This window comes from Polypterus senegalus, chromosome 10, assembly GCF_016835505.1.
Source record: "Polypterus senegalus isolate Bchr_013 chromosome 10, ASM1683550v1, whole genome shotgun sequence".
Classification (NCBI taxonomy): Eukaryota; Metazoa; Chordata; class Cladistia; order Polypteriformes; family Polypteridae; genus Polypterus; species Polypterus senegalus.
In genome coordinates this window covers 147,758,220-147,772,984 of record NC_053163.1, presented here as the reverse complement: position 1 = coordinate 147,772,984, position 14,765 = coordinate 147,758,220, and the positions used below count along the sequence as shown (strand labels likewise).

The following is a 14,765-nucleotide window of genomic DNA, read 5'->3' as shown; positions in this document are numbered from 1 at the left end:
TCACTTTGTCGTTATTGGTAGATGTAGATTGGTGGGTCAGATTTATCCATTTAACACAAAGAAGTTTGCAGAAGGTGCAGGTGAGTACTTTCTGAATCCACTGTACTTTCTTATCTCTTTCTCTTAAGGTGCCTAATGCCTACTGGCTCTGCCAACTTTCTGCTGCCCAGAATGCTGGCATTCTCTACTATGCTAAGCATAACCTGCGAGATCCAAAACAGAGGAAGGTTTTCCCATGAGGGCCAGTTGATGGGCTTCTTTTTGACCAGGGTGTACCATCTGGCAAGTGGGGGGCACTTCAAGAATGAAAATACCTGATATGGAAGAGCAGAGCTGGTGTTAGAAAGATTATAGTACCCAATGAACACACTTAGTGGACTACAAACCCCCCAAAGCTACTTTCTCATGGACCTCCTGTTCTGGCAGCTCATTATATCGCTGGAGAGGAAATATGAACCGGAGAGGCGTGGAGGAGGAAGTTGACTACAAATAGAAGTGTGTGAAGTACGACAGAGTCAGACGACGGCAGACGGAGAAAAAGAGAGAAGGAGGAGACGAAGCACCACTACCACCACCACCACCATCATGCCCTGGGAAAGCCTGGTGCTGCTCTCAGTCCTGAACATACTCCTTGGGCCCCTGGGAGGTAAGATGAGGGTGTTGAAGCCGCCCTGTGGAGGTTCTCACTCTCGTAACGTCTTTCTGATTTAATTGCACCTTCAAAAGCTTTTGAAATTTGATAATGTTTACAGCACAAAACATGGACTACCAACTGATGCCATCTGCCCACACCAGAATGCTGACATTACAAACGTCAAATTTATATTTCCGTAGTGACCTGAAGATTTTAACCTTAATGTGATTATCTGGCAACAATAATCGTGCAATATGGGAGTGAACTGAGGGGTGGATAGGATATGGAGGAGAGGTGGACAGTCATTGATGCAAATCTCTTTATATCGATAGTGCAGTTTACTTTCACAGTATATGATAAAGTAACACAGCGGTTAAATGTTCACAGTGAGTGGCACAGTGCTGGCATACAGCTTAAGGGACGTGACATACTCTGTTAGATTAGAACTTAGATTAGAATCCAACTGGGAAATTCAGATGTTTAGTTTGGATATCTGTGCTGTAAGTTTATCTGTCTATCTATCTATCTATCTATCTATCTATCTGTCTGTCTCTCTGTCTATCTATCTATCTATCTATCTATTATATAGTGCCTTTCACATCTATCTATCTATCTATCTATCTATCTATCTATCTATCTATCTATCTATCTATCTATCTATCTTTCTGCCATATAGTGCCTTTCCTGTCTGTCAAAGATGTATGTGTTCCAGTCACAGTGTTCTGTACACAAGAGTGGTGACACTGAGTTCTTGTCAACTGTCCAAGCATCACATGCACTTTCTTCTCTTTCTCACTCTTGTTATTAATAACATAGGACCATGGATGTTTAAATAATGTCTAAGTTGCTCATTTATAGTAGAATAAATATTGATTTTGCAAATTATAAAAAAAATAAATCAAATAGGCATACTGTATTTAAAATAAATTTATATATTGTACAAGTGATGTTTTATTCCATGAGAAGAATAGCCAGTGAAAATAATGAATGTTTTATTCACTGCATGTTATAGACTGTTGTAAATTAAGGTGACAGTAATCTTAGTTTAGGGGGGTGCAGTGGTAGCACTGCTGCCTCACATTAAGGAGACCCAGGTTCGCTTCCCGGGTTCTCCATGTGTGGAGTTTGCGTGTTCTCCCCGTGTCTGTGTGCGTTTCTTCCTGGTGCTCAGGTTTCCTTCCGCAGTACAAAGATGTGCAAGTTGGGTGCATTGGCGATCCTAAATTGCCCCTGGTGTGTGTGTGTGCCCTGCAGTGGGCAGGCGCCCAGCCCAGGATTTGTTCCTGCCTTGCACCCTGTGCTGTCTGGGATTGGCTCCAGCAGACCCTCGTGACCCTGTAGTTAGGATATAGCAGGTTGGACAATGGCTGACTGACTAATTGTAGTTTATTTGTAGTACATGTAAGTTTAAAGTCTAAAATCTATCTATCTATCTATCTATCTATCTATCTATCTATCTATCTATCTATCTATCTATCTATCTATCTATCTATCTATCCTCTGCATGTCCATGTCTGTCTTCTTCAGATTTTCCAGTTTTCTCCCTGATCCCTGGTATGAGTCTGTCTACAGTGTGTGTGTGTGTGCCCAGAGATGGACTGGCACCCCATTCAGGGTTGGTGCTTGATTTATTCCCAATGCTGCTCAGATGAGTTCCACCTCATTGGATTGCACATTTTCCTTGTGTGCATTTTCAGATACTTCAGCTTGCTCCTGCATGCCTGCAGGTAAGTACACTATATGGCCAGAAGTTTGTGCACACCTGACCATCACACCTATATGAGCTTGGCGGACATCCCATTCCACAGCCACAGGCCTTAACATGGAATTGCACCCCATTGCAGGTGTAACAGCTCCTATTCTTCTTTTGAAAAAGATTTTGGAGTGTTCCCCATTCAGCCAAAAGAGCCATTATGAGGTCAGGTTCTGATATTGGACAAGAAGTCCTGGCTGAACAAATGCCATTCCAAATCATCCCCCAGGACTCCAATAGGGTTGAGGTCAGCGCTCTGTACAGGCCACTCATATTCCTTCATGTCTTTATGGACCTGGCTTTGTACAAAAGGGGCCCAGCCATGTTGGAACAGAGCAGGACCTTCCCCAAACTGAAGCTCACAACTCTCTAAAATATCTTTATATGCTGTAGCATTAATAGGAGCCTTCACTAAAACCAAGGGGTCGAGCCCAAACCCTGCCACCAAACTTTAGTGTAGGCACTACGCAGTCCAGAAGGCATCCACCAAACCCAGCCTGGTCCATCAGACTGCCAGGGAGTGAAGCGCGATTCATTACTCCAGAGAGCAAATTTCCACTTCTCCAAAGTCCAAGGCAGGCTGCTTTCCACCGCCACTCCTGCCAAGACCTGGCATTGCTCACCGTGATCTTAGACTTGTGTGCAGCTGCCTGGCTATGGAGACCATAATTCATGAAGCTCCAGTTCTTGTGCTGATGTTGCTTCCACAGGCAGTTTGGAGGTCTGATGCCTGTGATGCCACAGAGGAGAAGTGATTTATACACGCGTTAACTTTATATATTCAGTATCTTCCCCTGATGATGACACCTGGCAGGTTGTCAAAAGCTCAGAAATAACAAAAACTATTTAAAGATACGTGATGCATTAACTCCATCAGGGGATTACTAGCTACAAATATATACAGTGGGTATAGAAAAGAATCCCCCCTTCAAAATATTCCCAATTTTTTGCTTTACATCCTTAAATGAAAACATCCATCCATCCATTATCCATCCCGCTATATCCTAACTACAGGGTCACACGGGGGTCTGTCGGTGCCAATCCCAGCCAACAGAGGGCGCAAGGCAGGAAACAAACCCCGGGCAGATATACATTCATATATGTATATAATATGCTGTGGACATGTTGGACCCGGACAACGACAGGCTGACACAGAAAGTCTTCAACAGCACACGATTATTACAACCCGCACCCCCCCAAGACAACATACAGTGCACAGTCACCTTGACGCAGTCTCTTAGGACTCCTCTCTGCTTCTTCGGCCGCCTCCAGCTCCTCACTGGCAAGCTCCGTCCTTCTCCCACCCAACTCCAGCTCCCTGATTTGAGTGGGATGGCCCCATTTTTTCAGTCCCCGGATGTGTTGCAGGTGGCCCCTGATTAACATCCGTCTGCACTTCCGGGTGTGTCGGAAGTGCTGCAAGGGATTTCAGTCCTCCTTCCGGCAGCACTCCCAAGTGTGGCGGAAGTGCTGCATATTCAAGCTATCCAGGCGCCCCCTGGTGGTGGCCACGGTGGGGCATAGGGTTGGATCCCCCATCTCAGTGGCCCCTGTAGAACCCAGGGGCGCTGCCTCCTTGTGGCCCAGGGAAAACACTGCCTTCCTTCCGGTATTTCCGTACGTCTGGCATCCCGGTGGGACAAGGTCCCTGGACATCTGTCACAATGCATACAATTGTAATAAAGGCATAAAGAAAAAGTGTCAGAAAAGGGAAAAGGATGTATAATTGCAGTACCAGTATCATTGCAAGTGGATCAAACAACCGGTAAGATCTTCTTTGCCATGCCATGACAGGATGCGACTCACGATAGTGTCAGAATCAGCTTTCTTAACTCTTCTTCTGCTTCCTCCGTAGTGGTTGTGGACGCTAGGGGCGCTGTTGCCCTGTGAAGCCCACCAGACAGACGTCCAAGACACACTTGTAAAAAGCACCAAGAAGAATTTTAATATTATTTTCTTCAATACAGTGCACAAAGCACCACACTCGCCACGATTCTCCAATAGCACTAATAATAAGCAATAATCAATAATCACCATCCTCCACTCCTCCCAGCAGCTCCGTCACTCTACCACCCAACTCCAGCTCTCTTTGCAGGGTCTTCGGCAGTCTTTTAAGTAGTCCATGACCCGGAAGTATTCCTCTCGCGTTAAACGCCACATCATCCATTCTCAAGTAGCCCGGAAGTACTGCGGGCTTCCGTCCTCGTGACTCTGAAGTACTTCCGGATTGTCGTAACAGTAGGAGTCTCCAGGTTCTTTGTGAGCTCCCCCTGGCGGCACCCACGGCACCTAACAGGGCTGAGGAAACGGACTCCATGTCCCAGGATCAGTAGCGTAGGAAGGCATGTGCGGTGGGTGCGGCCCGCACCAGGTACCAGCTCTGAGGGGGTGACAAAAAAATTGCCGGTTTTGTATTAATTTTTATTTTGTTACATAAAATGACATGTCAAATAATTTACATGGGCTTTAACAATCCCTAATTGCAGCAAATTGCGGGTGAGCGATGTGATGCTGTAATGATTTAGCATTATTGTGTGGTGCGTGGGGGGAGGGGGTGTTCTGTCTCGTTTCTTTTGAACTGCGCTGGCGCTCACGTAAACAAACAACCGGTCCTGTGACTCATTGTCTCATCCCTGCCACAAATATATCATCGCCCCAAGTCGTTCTGTGCAACAAGATGATATTTTTTAACTCAAACATCATAATAATATAGTCGGAGTGAAATATTTTAGACAGTGGGGTGGGTAGGTATTGTCCGCTCTGGTAAACAAGTTTACTTTAGAATCGTTCTACAAGCGAACGGACATTATCCCCCTCCCCATCCCTCTATCTTAAGGCCCCTAAATATACGAGCCGGGACACACGACGAAATCATGTGTCACAATTCTGGTTAATTGGCGATTTGGCGTAATTTTTGGTGACAAATCAGAGGCCGAGAAGGGGCAGTATTGGGAAATTATCATTGGCGTTCTCTTGATTTGGCTCGTTATTGCCTTTATTTTACGTCGCCAAAACGGTATTTTTAAACTCTGATCTTTCGACACTTCTTCGGTTTTTCCTTGAAATTCATGGTAACTTAAAACGTGTGCATAATTTATTGTTCCAATTTCGATGTATTTTTCGAGATGTGCTGTTCATAAGACTTCAATAGTGATACCGTTTTTGGCTGCAAATACAAAATAATTAACATTATGCCCTCTTTGCTTAACCAATTGAATAAAAAAATTGCTTTCTCAATAAATTTCATTTTATATTTTGGTGGACATGGGGGTGACAAGTTTAAACTCCGCACCGGGTGCCACCAGACCTTGCTACGCCACTGCCCAGGATGCCTTGAGGGAATCTGGGGAACCATTGCCGTCCAGGGGAGCTGCCACCTAGCATCCCAGGGGATGCAGTGCCCTGAAAAGGCTGCCTTCTTCTATTCTTCTTTTCCAGGGACGTCCCGGCCGGACTGAACCGCTGGCCGTCCCTCACATGGTAAAGATGAATATCCACTTTCAGTTTGGCAGGGTACAAGAGGCTGGATCTGATCTCGGCTTTGCGTTTAATGTTGTAAAAAGCGGCACGCTTAGCAGCTGTTGCGGGTGAGAAATCCGGGAAAATGCGAATGTGGTTATTTTCAAATATAATCTCTTGTTTCTGTCTAAGAAGTGACATTACATGTAATTTAAATTGTAATTTCTCGAAGCGCAAGATAAGCCAGAGGTTTAGAGGTATTGGATCCCCGTATGCGGTAAGCTGCTGCTATCTCTGTGTCTGATTTGAAGTCCTCTCCAATTATTTTAGAGAATGTATAGCTCAGCTACGAATTTCACTGGGTTTGGACTTTCACGATTCTCAGGGAGACCTTTCATTCTAATATTATTCCTTCTGAATCCGTCTTCCACTGCCGCAAGTCTCTCTCCGAGTTTTTTGCATTCAGAATTTGCCGCCGTTGCTTTTGTCGTTCCTGACAGTTGGTCTCTCAGGTCCAAATGAGACAGCACCGTCAACCGTCTCCCTTTTATATCGGCCAGACCAGAAGGGGCGGGGCTTCTTTGGTTCCATTGCTCTTGAGGGGGGGGGGGTTTCTCTGTCCTGCGAGAGATGAAGGAGACGAGACTGTTAGCGACAGCCTGGAAGGTGACCCCTCTGTAGCACATGTGTGACAAAGGACATCGCCGTGCACCTTCCGATTTTCTAAGATTGGATAAAAATACCATACGTGTAGGGTGCTTCCATTTCTGCTCGTATGTGACTTTTCGAAATACAGAGTTCTCTCCTTAGTTTTCTCAACTTTGCTTTTTGGTTTCTAATTGGGCTTTGGTAAAAAAATGTCAGGAACCTTTTGCTCAGTTTAGACTTGTGTTTCATCTATCCATTATCCAACCCGATATATCCTAACTACAGGGTCACAGGGGTCTGCTGGAGCCAATCCCAGCCAATACAGGGCGCAAAGCAGGAAACAAACCCCAGGCAGGGCGCCAGCCCACTGCAGGGCACACCCACTAAGGACAATTCACCTAACCTGCATGTTTTTGGGAGGAAATCCACACAGACACGGGGAGAACATGCAAACTCCATGCAGGGAGGACCTGGGAAGTGAACCCAGGTCTCTCCTAACTGCGAGGCAGCAGCACTACCCACTGCGCCACCGTACCACCCCTTGCGTTTCATCTTTATTTAACAATATTCCAGCTCTTTCTCTATCTTTTGCAAACCTCAAGTCCGCAATCTTGGTGTTATCTTTGACAGTAACCTCTCTTTTGAGAAACAAGTTAATTCTGTAGTCAAGAGTTGCTTCGTCTATTAGGTAAATTCAAACCTGTTTTTATCTTCTAACGATCTTGAGAAAGCTGCTCATACTTTTATCTTTTCTTGCCTTGATTACTGCAACTTGAAGTATTCTGGGATTAAAAAATCCCTGATAGGCAGGCTACAGTTGGTCCAGAATGGTGCCACTCACTTTCTGGTTGGGGCAAGAAAGTCTGATTCTGTTTCTCCGATATTAGCTTCTTTACACTGGCTGCCCGTCAGTTTTCAAATTGATTTTAAAATCTTGTTACTGGTTTTTAAATCTTTACATGGGCTTGCTCCTGCCTATTTATCTGAATTGTGTGTTTTATATGGAAACCATCTGGAGTGCTTAGCTCTTCTGGTCAGTTGTCTCTTGTTGTCCCTCGTAGCGAGTGTCAAACTAAGGGGACAGACAGGACTTTGACAGCCTTGCCTGTGGAACTCTTTACCTCGTCACATAACGGAGTCGTCTACAATTCAAAGCAAGATTAAAGACTCATTTCTATTCACTTGCATTCCGTGACCTTCAGTAATACTGCTGGTTTCCTCATTGTGATTATGTAACATTACTTCTATTTATTATTTATTTTATTTCTGTTTATGTTTTTTTATGTTAATTGTATGTTTTTTTTCTTCTTTTATTGTAAAGCACTTTGGCCGCAGCATTCCTATGTTGTTTTAAATGTGCCATATAAATAAAGTTAACATTGACATTACTAATAAAAGGATAAGAATGCCATCTCGGAGAAATTAGGGTTAGAAGACTGGCAGGTCTGTTGGCCTGAATGGCCTGTTCTCGTGTAGATTGTTCAGATTTTCGAAAGCTCCGGTGGTCCCTCTTCACAAGCAATTTTTTTCTTCTCTTTCCAAGCAAAAGACGTCCAGGTCCTACACGACGTCCAGTGCTGTATGCAGTACTCCAAGGGCAGTGTCCGCCTCAAAGACGTTCTGTACTTCGAAATGCAAGTGGATGGACCTGACTGCAGCATCCCGGCGCTCATGTAAGTCACGAGAATATAAGAGTAGTGAAAAACAAGGAGAGACCAATCAGCGCGTTCATCCTGCACAGTTGTTTGGGTGTGTGTCAGAGCTCCAGATTGGGATGTTGGTGCTTAGTTGGGGTTAGACCAAATGGTAAACACTGTTATGATCGGCTTCTTCTTCTTTTGGCTGCTCCTGTTAGGGGTCGCCACAGCGGATCATCTTCTTCCATCTCTACCTGTCCTCGTCATCTTGCTCTGTCACCCCCATCACCTGCATGTCTTCTCTCACCACATCCATAAACCTTCTCTTAGGCCTTCCTCTTTTCCTTTTCCCTGTCAGCTCTATCCTTAGCATCCTTTTCCCAATATATCCAGCATCTCTCCTCTGTACAGTTCCAAACCAACGCAATCTCGCCTCTCTGACTTTGTCTCCCAACTCTATTAACACTGAAGAGAAAATGCTCTTCAGAATCTTATTTTAGACACTAGTTAATAGCCATGAGAAGGAGTGAAGCATAAAGGAATAAACTCACAGGGTTGGTACATGGGGTTCATGGGGTCACAGACTAGCGACTCATGGTCAGTAAAGGTATCTGGGCGAGACGACGGGATAAATTAGCTGTTAGCAAACCAAGCGAGCAATCAATGGATTGAGTGGTCTCCTCTTGTCTTGTCAAATTTCTTATGTTCTTCCACTCAAACGCTCTTTGTCAGGCATGAAGGTTGAGTTAGGTTGACGGTGTTTTCTAACCTGTTCTCTGTTCTGTGCTGGCAGACTGTACACCAAGCAAGGGGTAAAATGTGCCAACCCTCGGCACAGCCGCACCAGGAGGCTGTACAGGAGGCTCTTTAGGCAGCTGCAGAAGGAGGTCAGCGGGCATCTGTGAGCAAAAAGTGCCAGGTATTGCATGAGTCCATCTGTTGGAATATTTTAACATCGAACGTCAACCTATCTATTGATATTCCGACACTCTCAATCTAATTCAGCGCCCTGAGTTGCCTCGAAAGCTTGCATATTGTAATCTTTCTAGTTAGCCAATAAAAGGTGTCATTGTGCTTGACTTCTCACTACATCTAAAATGGCTAACAACACCCTAGTACTACCAATGAAAAGTAACTTTCACATTTTCTTGTTACGTACAACTGAATCCCAGTAGATTTCATTTGGCTTCTTGGTACTGTTTAACAAAAGAAAGATTATTTAATGACAACAGATCTCTGCAAACTGTTCTAAATTAATTAGAAATATAACCTATAAAATAACTGATTGTGTAAGAATACACTATACTGTATATCATATAATAGATAGATATGCAAAGCATTCTGTAATAATGATAGATAGATAGATAGATAGATATGAAAGGTGCTATATAATAGATAGATAGAGTGAAAGGTGCTATATAATAGATAGATAGATAGATAGATAGATAGATATATAATAGATAGATAGATAGATAGATAGATAGATAGAATGAAAGGCACTATATAATAGATAGATAGATAGATGGATAGATAGATAGATAGATAGATAGATAGATAGATAGATAGAATGAAAGGCACTATATAGATAGATAGATAGATAGATAGATAGATAGATAGATAGATAGATAGATAGATAGATAGATATGAAAGGCACTATATAATAGATAGATAGATAGATATGAAAGGTGCTATATAAGAGATAGATAGATATGAAAGGTGCTATATAATAGATAGATAGATAGATAGATAGAGTGAAAGGTGCTATATAATAGATAGATAGATAGATAGATAGATAGATAGATAGATAGATAGATAAAATATGAGGTGGGAATACACAATGTGAGGTTTGAAAATTGAAAGTACACCTGATGAGAAGGACTGCAATGGACTGGCGTCCTGTCCAGGGTTTGTTCCTGGGTTGCACCCTATGCTAGCTAGGATAGGTCACAGCAGACCCCAGTGACCCTCCTCGGGACTAAGAGGGTTAGTAAATGACTAACTGACCTTATGGGAAGGATTTAGGAGTCGTATTGGACTCAGACGGTGTTCAGAAGCCATTAAGAAGGCTAACAGCATGCCAGGTTATATAGCGCCTTGACGTTTGGAGTACACATCACAGGAGGTTCTGCTCCAGCTTTATAACACACTGGTGAGGCCTCATCTGGAGTCCTGTGTGCAGTTTGGGTCTCCAGGCTACAAAAAGGACATAACAGCACTTGAGAAGGTCCAGAGAAGAACAACAGGGCTGATTCAGGGCTACAGGGGATGAGTTAGGAGGAAAGATTAAAAGAGCTGAGCCTTTAGAGTTTACTGTAAGTAAAATGAGATTAAAGGGAGACCTGACTGAAGTGTTTAAAATTATGAAGTGGATCGAGATGGTGACTTTAAAATGAGTTCATCAAGAACACGGGGACACAGTTAGAAACTCATTAAGGGTAAATTTCACACAAACATTAGGTCATTTGTCTTCACCCAGAGAACCACAGACACATGGAATAAGCGACCAAGTAGTGTGGTAGACAGTAAGACTTTAGGGACTTTCAAAACTAAGTGGACAGAACAGGCGAGCTTTGTTGGGCTGAATGGCCTGCTCTTGTTCAGATTGTTCTAATATTGTAAAGAAGCAGGTAATGACAAACATGTGATTAATTTCCTGAAGGTAAATCCACAAAGGATTAGAGAGCACGAAATAATTTAAGGCAAACAAGCAAGATAAGATAAAGAAGACCTGTGCCTGTCTAGACCTACCTACTCCCAGACAAAGACCCAATACACTCTCCAAGATGGTTGGTCTACTTGTCCACATGTAGAACACAAGCCAGCAACTCCTTGGTACTTCTTCTTGAATTACAATGGCTTCCTTTCCTCCCTGTGAGGCAAACTCTTGTCTCTGTGTATGAGAGTCTGTGAGTCTGTATGTCACTCCAAGCTCTTCTGGTCTTTGATGTGGAGGTCCTTTTAGGCCCCAACCCTGAAGGAGTTGAGAGTCAGCCTTGCATTTGTTGCCAAGTCTCGGCTTGGCCTTGTAAAACTACCACAGGCCCCCCTGGCAGTCCCAAACTTCTCTGCAGCCTGATCCCAAAATGACCAGACAGACCCCTGAATAACACGGGCAGCAACATCCTAATGTCGTTGGGGCTGATCAACTTCTTGTTGGGTGTCGCTTTATCAATGGAGGCCCAACATAAATTATAGGAATCTTTTGAAATAAAAGTTGGCTTCCTATCAAGGATCACAGCTGGAATACCGTCATTCCTGCCTGGTCACACATTGGATACATTTAAAAGGATCAGATGGAATTGAGTGACAACTCATTTGTTTTGTTTTCAATTTAGACACAAGACGCAGAGAGAAGGGCGGCCAGGAAGAGACAGTCAAAGACATCAAAGACATGGGATTCTTCTTCTTCTTTTGGGGACGTAACTCTGAATATCGAATAGAAACATTTATGTTTTAGTTTGGTAACATGTTTTAGATTAAGGACTACTTATAATGCTTCTGTTAGTCACACTCTCTTATGTAACAAAGGGGTCTTTTGGTCTTAATAACTCTTATAAAGCATTCAAAAAAATGTGGTCCAATATTTCTGTGCAATATGGCAAACTAATATAAGGTAGTGATAACAAGTCTCTCGAGATTACATGGAGTACCTAGAAAAATAACACATTGGTCTCAGCCCCTTCGACGTTTTCACATTTTATTGTTATACAGCATTGAATCACAATGGATTTCATTTGGCTTTCTTAAAATTGAACAGAAAACGACTCTTTAATGTCAAAGTGAAAACAGACCTTTGCAAAGTAGTCTGACTTAATAATGGAAAACACAAAATAACTGATCTCATAAGTAATCACCCCCTTTAATATAATCCACCTAAATCAGCACTGGTGCAGTCCAAATGGTTTTAAACATCCCATAATTAGTCCAATGGAAGTCACCTGTCTGGGGTTGTAGTCTAAATGCACCTGAATGTGGAAGGTTCAACATGCAGGGAGTCATTATGCTGGGCTAACCTACACAATGAAGACACAAGAGCAGTTGAAGCAACTCCATGGAAAGCACAAGTCAGGGGATGGTGACAAGAAAAATGTCCAAGTGACTGAAAATCCAGTCATTAAGAAATGGAAAGATTGTGGAGAAGCTGGAAATCTACTTGAGCAGGCCAGCCACAAAAACTGAAGAATATGAGTGAGGGAGGCCATTAAGAGACCCCTGAGAACTGTGAAGGAGTTACAAGCAACAGCGCATCGGCTTGGAGAGACTCCGCAAGACAACAGCTGGGCCCGAGTGTTTCACCAGTCGCAGCTTCATGGGAGACTGGAATAAAGAAAGCCACTGCTGAAAAAAACACACACAGGGATTTGAGAGAAGACACATCGGGGACTCTGAAGTCAGCTGGAAGAAGGTTCTTTAGATAGATAGATAGATTTGAAAGGCACTATATGATAGATAGATAGATAGATAGATAGATAGATAGATAGATAGATTGTGAAAGGCACTATATAATAGATAGATAGATAGATAGATAGATAGGAAAGGCACTATATGATAGATAGATAGATAGATAGATGTGAAAGACAATACAGTATATAATAAATAGATATGCAACACATTATGTAATAATAGATATATAGATAGATGTGAAAGGCGCAATAGATAGATAGATACATAGATTGATAGATAGATAGATTCTTAAAAATAATGGTTCTTTACTGGGTTGTGTAGTTCTTCATTAAACCATTGCTTGACAAAGAATTATTTCATGAGTTCTTTGCATTTAGAGTTGGTTGTTTGGGCTTGGAAGAACTGCATGATATTTAGAAAAAAAAATGAAATATTCAGGTGTGTGTGTGTGCCCTGCGGTGGGCTGGCGCCCTGCCCGGGGTTTGTTTCCTGCCTTGTGCCCTGTGCTGGCTGGGATTGGCTCCAGCAGACCCCTGTGACCCTGTAGTTAGGATATAACGGGTTGGATAATGGATGGATGGATGGATTCAGTTTATAGTAGGCTGCAGAACACTAACAGATTAAGAAAACCTGGACTTAGCCTGTTTTATCAGAAGTATGGAGCAAGAGTCCTTTTAATATTGCGAGCCATTGGTATTTCACAAACCTGTTATCATCTAGTCATGGTTATTCACTGTATGGAGAGTGTTACTGATCTAAATACATCAATGGATCTTTCTGGAAGCGGCATTGCTCTGAAGAACCGCTCTGGCAACTTTTATTTTTAAGAGTGTATGTAGATAGATTTGGCTAAGAAAATTAAAAAGAAAGAAAGAAAACTTCTAACTTGGCAGTTACAGTCCCAGTGAGGTGCTATACAGGCAGTGGCCGGGTGTCGGAATGACAGGTGGAAGAGGCGGAGAATGTGTCCCATAACTGAGTTTGCCCTTTTATTCAGTTTATTAATTTGCTGGGCCTCTCTTGAAGTGAGGTTAGAAAACCACACTGGCCATCACAGAGTCGCAGAAGATATGAAGGAAGCCAGTATCCACTTTAAAGGAACGCAGTCCTCTAATAGAAATTAGCCACCTCTGCCCTTTCTTCTGTAGTTCCTCTATGTTACGAGACCAGGCCAGGGTATTACTGATGTGGACTCTCAAGTACTTGTAAGACTGGACCACCGCCACGTGCACTCCCTGAATTGTGACTGAGTGTAGAGCCTCTTTGGGGTGGCGCATGTCACTAAACAGTTCCTTGGTTTTGCTGATGTTAAGATGTGGACAAGTCTCTTGACAGAAAGTTCTCCCCCTGACTCCTCTCCTCTGTCTTATCAATACACCCCATAAGTGCAGAATCTTTTGAGAATTTGTACAGGTGACATGGCCTGCTGTTACATTTGTAGCCTGAGGTGTACAAGGTAAAGAGAAAAGGAGACAGGCCTGTTCCTTGTGGTGCTCACACAGTCCTCGAGTCCCACAAACGGTGGTCTTGCACCACAGGCTCATCCACCTGCATTTCTCGAAGTTTATGCCTTAACACGGATGGCACTGAAGACACCATAGAAATCAAAAACCTAATCCTCACAGTGCTGCCAGCTTTGAATAAGCCTTGCGGAGCAGCCAGATCATCTCATCCTCCACTCCGATCTTTGCCAGATCGGCAAACTTCTGGGATGTAAGCTTTCTTTATTTGTTAATTGTGTTTACGAATGCAAATAAAACAACTTTTCACAATTATGAAAATTTCATGAGCTTAATTTCGCGGATCTGTGATCATAACTATTGAAAACATACAGCATATTTCTTAAAAACTTAACATGCGGTAAAATGGTACTTTATGCATATTACCAGTTGTTACTGATCCATCTCAACAAAACAAAGTTCCAACTTTCAAAAACACTGAACTATAATCTTACAGTTACTCAAAAAAGGCTTGAAAATATGCAGATAAGCATTATAATTAACTTCTTTTTATCTACATAACGTCTTAGTTTTCTTTGTTTAAAGAGCTTAAGTTTTAATACACAGGGAGAGCAGTTCGCACTTTAGTCCCCGCCAACCATCTCTGTTGGCCAGGAAGTCGCCACTTTGTGATTGATCGTATATCAGCCAATGGGCGACCAAAATAATACATGCGCCGTATTGATTGGTCAGTCGTTTAAGCACTTTGTCCCACCTACAAAATTCCGCTT

The 14,765-nt window shown here is 42.9% G+C and overlaps 1 protein-coding gene across 2 annotated transcripts; it reads left to right on the top strand.

Annotated features, from left to right (window-relative positions):
- Window positions 1-524: 524 nt before the first annotated feature.
- On the top strand, window positions 525-11,684 carry ccl44 (chemokine (C-C motif) ligand 44). 2 transcript variants are annotated; one of them, XM_039764618.1, is made up of 4 exons: window positions 525-646; window positions 8,038-8,167; window positions 8,925-9,050; window positions 11,467-11,684. In XM_039764618.1, exons 1-3 carry the CDS (start codon window positions 586-588, stop codon window positions 9,034-9,036), a joined length of 303 nt encoding a protein of 100 aa, XP_039620552.1. In that variant the 5' UTR covers window positions 525-585; the 3' UTR covers window positions 9,037-9,050; window positions 11,467-11,684. The 2 variants fall into 2 exon arrangements, with proteins under 2 accessions (XP_039620552.1, XP_039620553.1); XM_039764619.1 differs by lacking the exon at window positions 8,925-9,050.
- The last annotated feature ends 3,081 nt before the right edge of the window (window positions 11,685-14,765 follow it).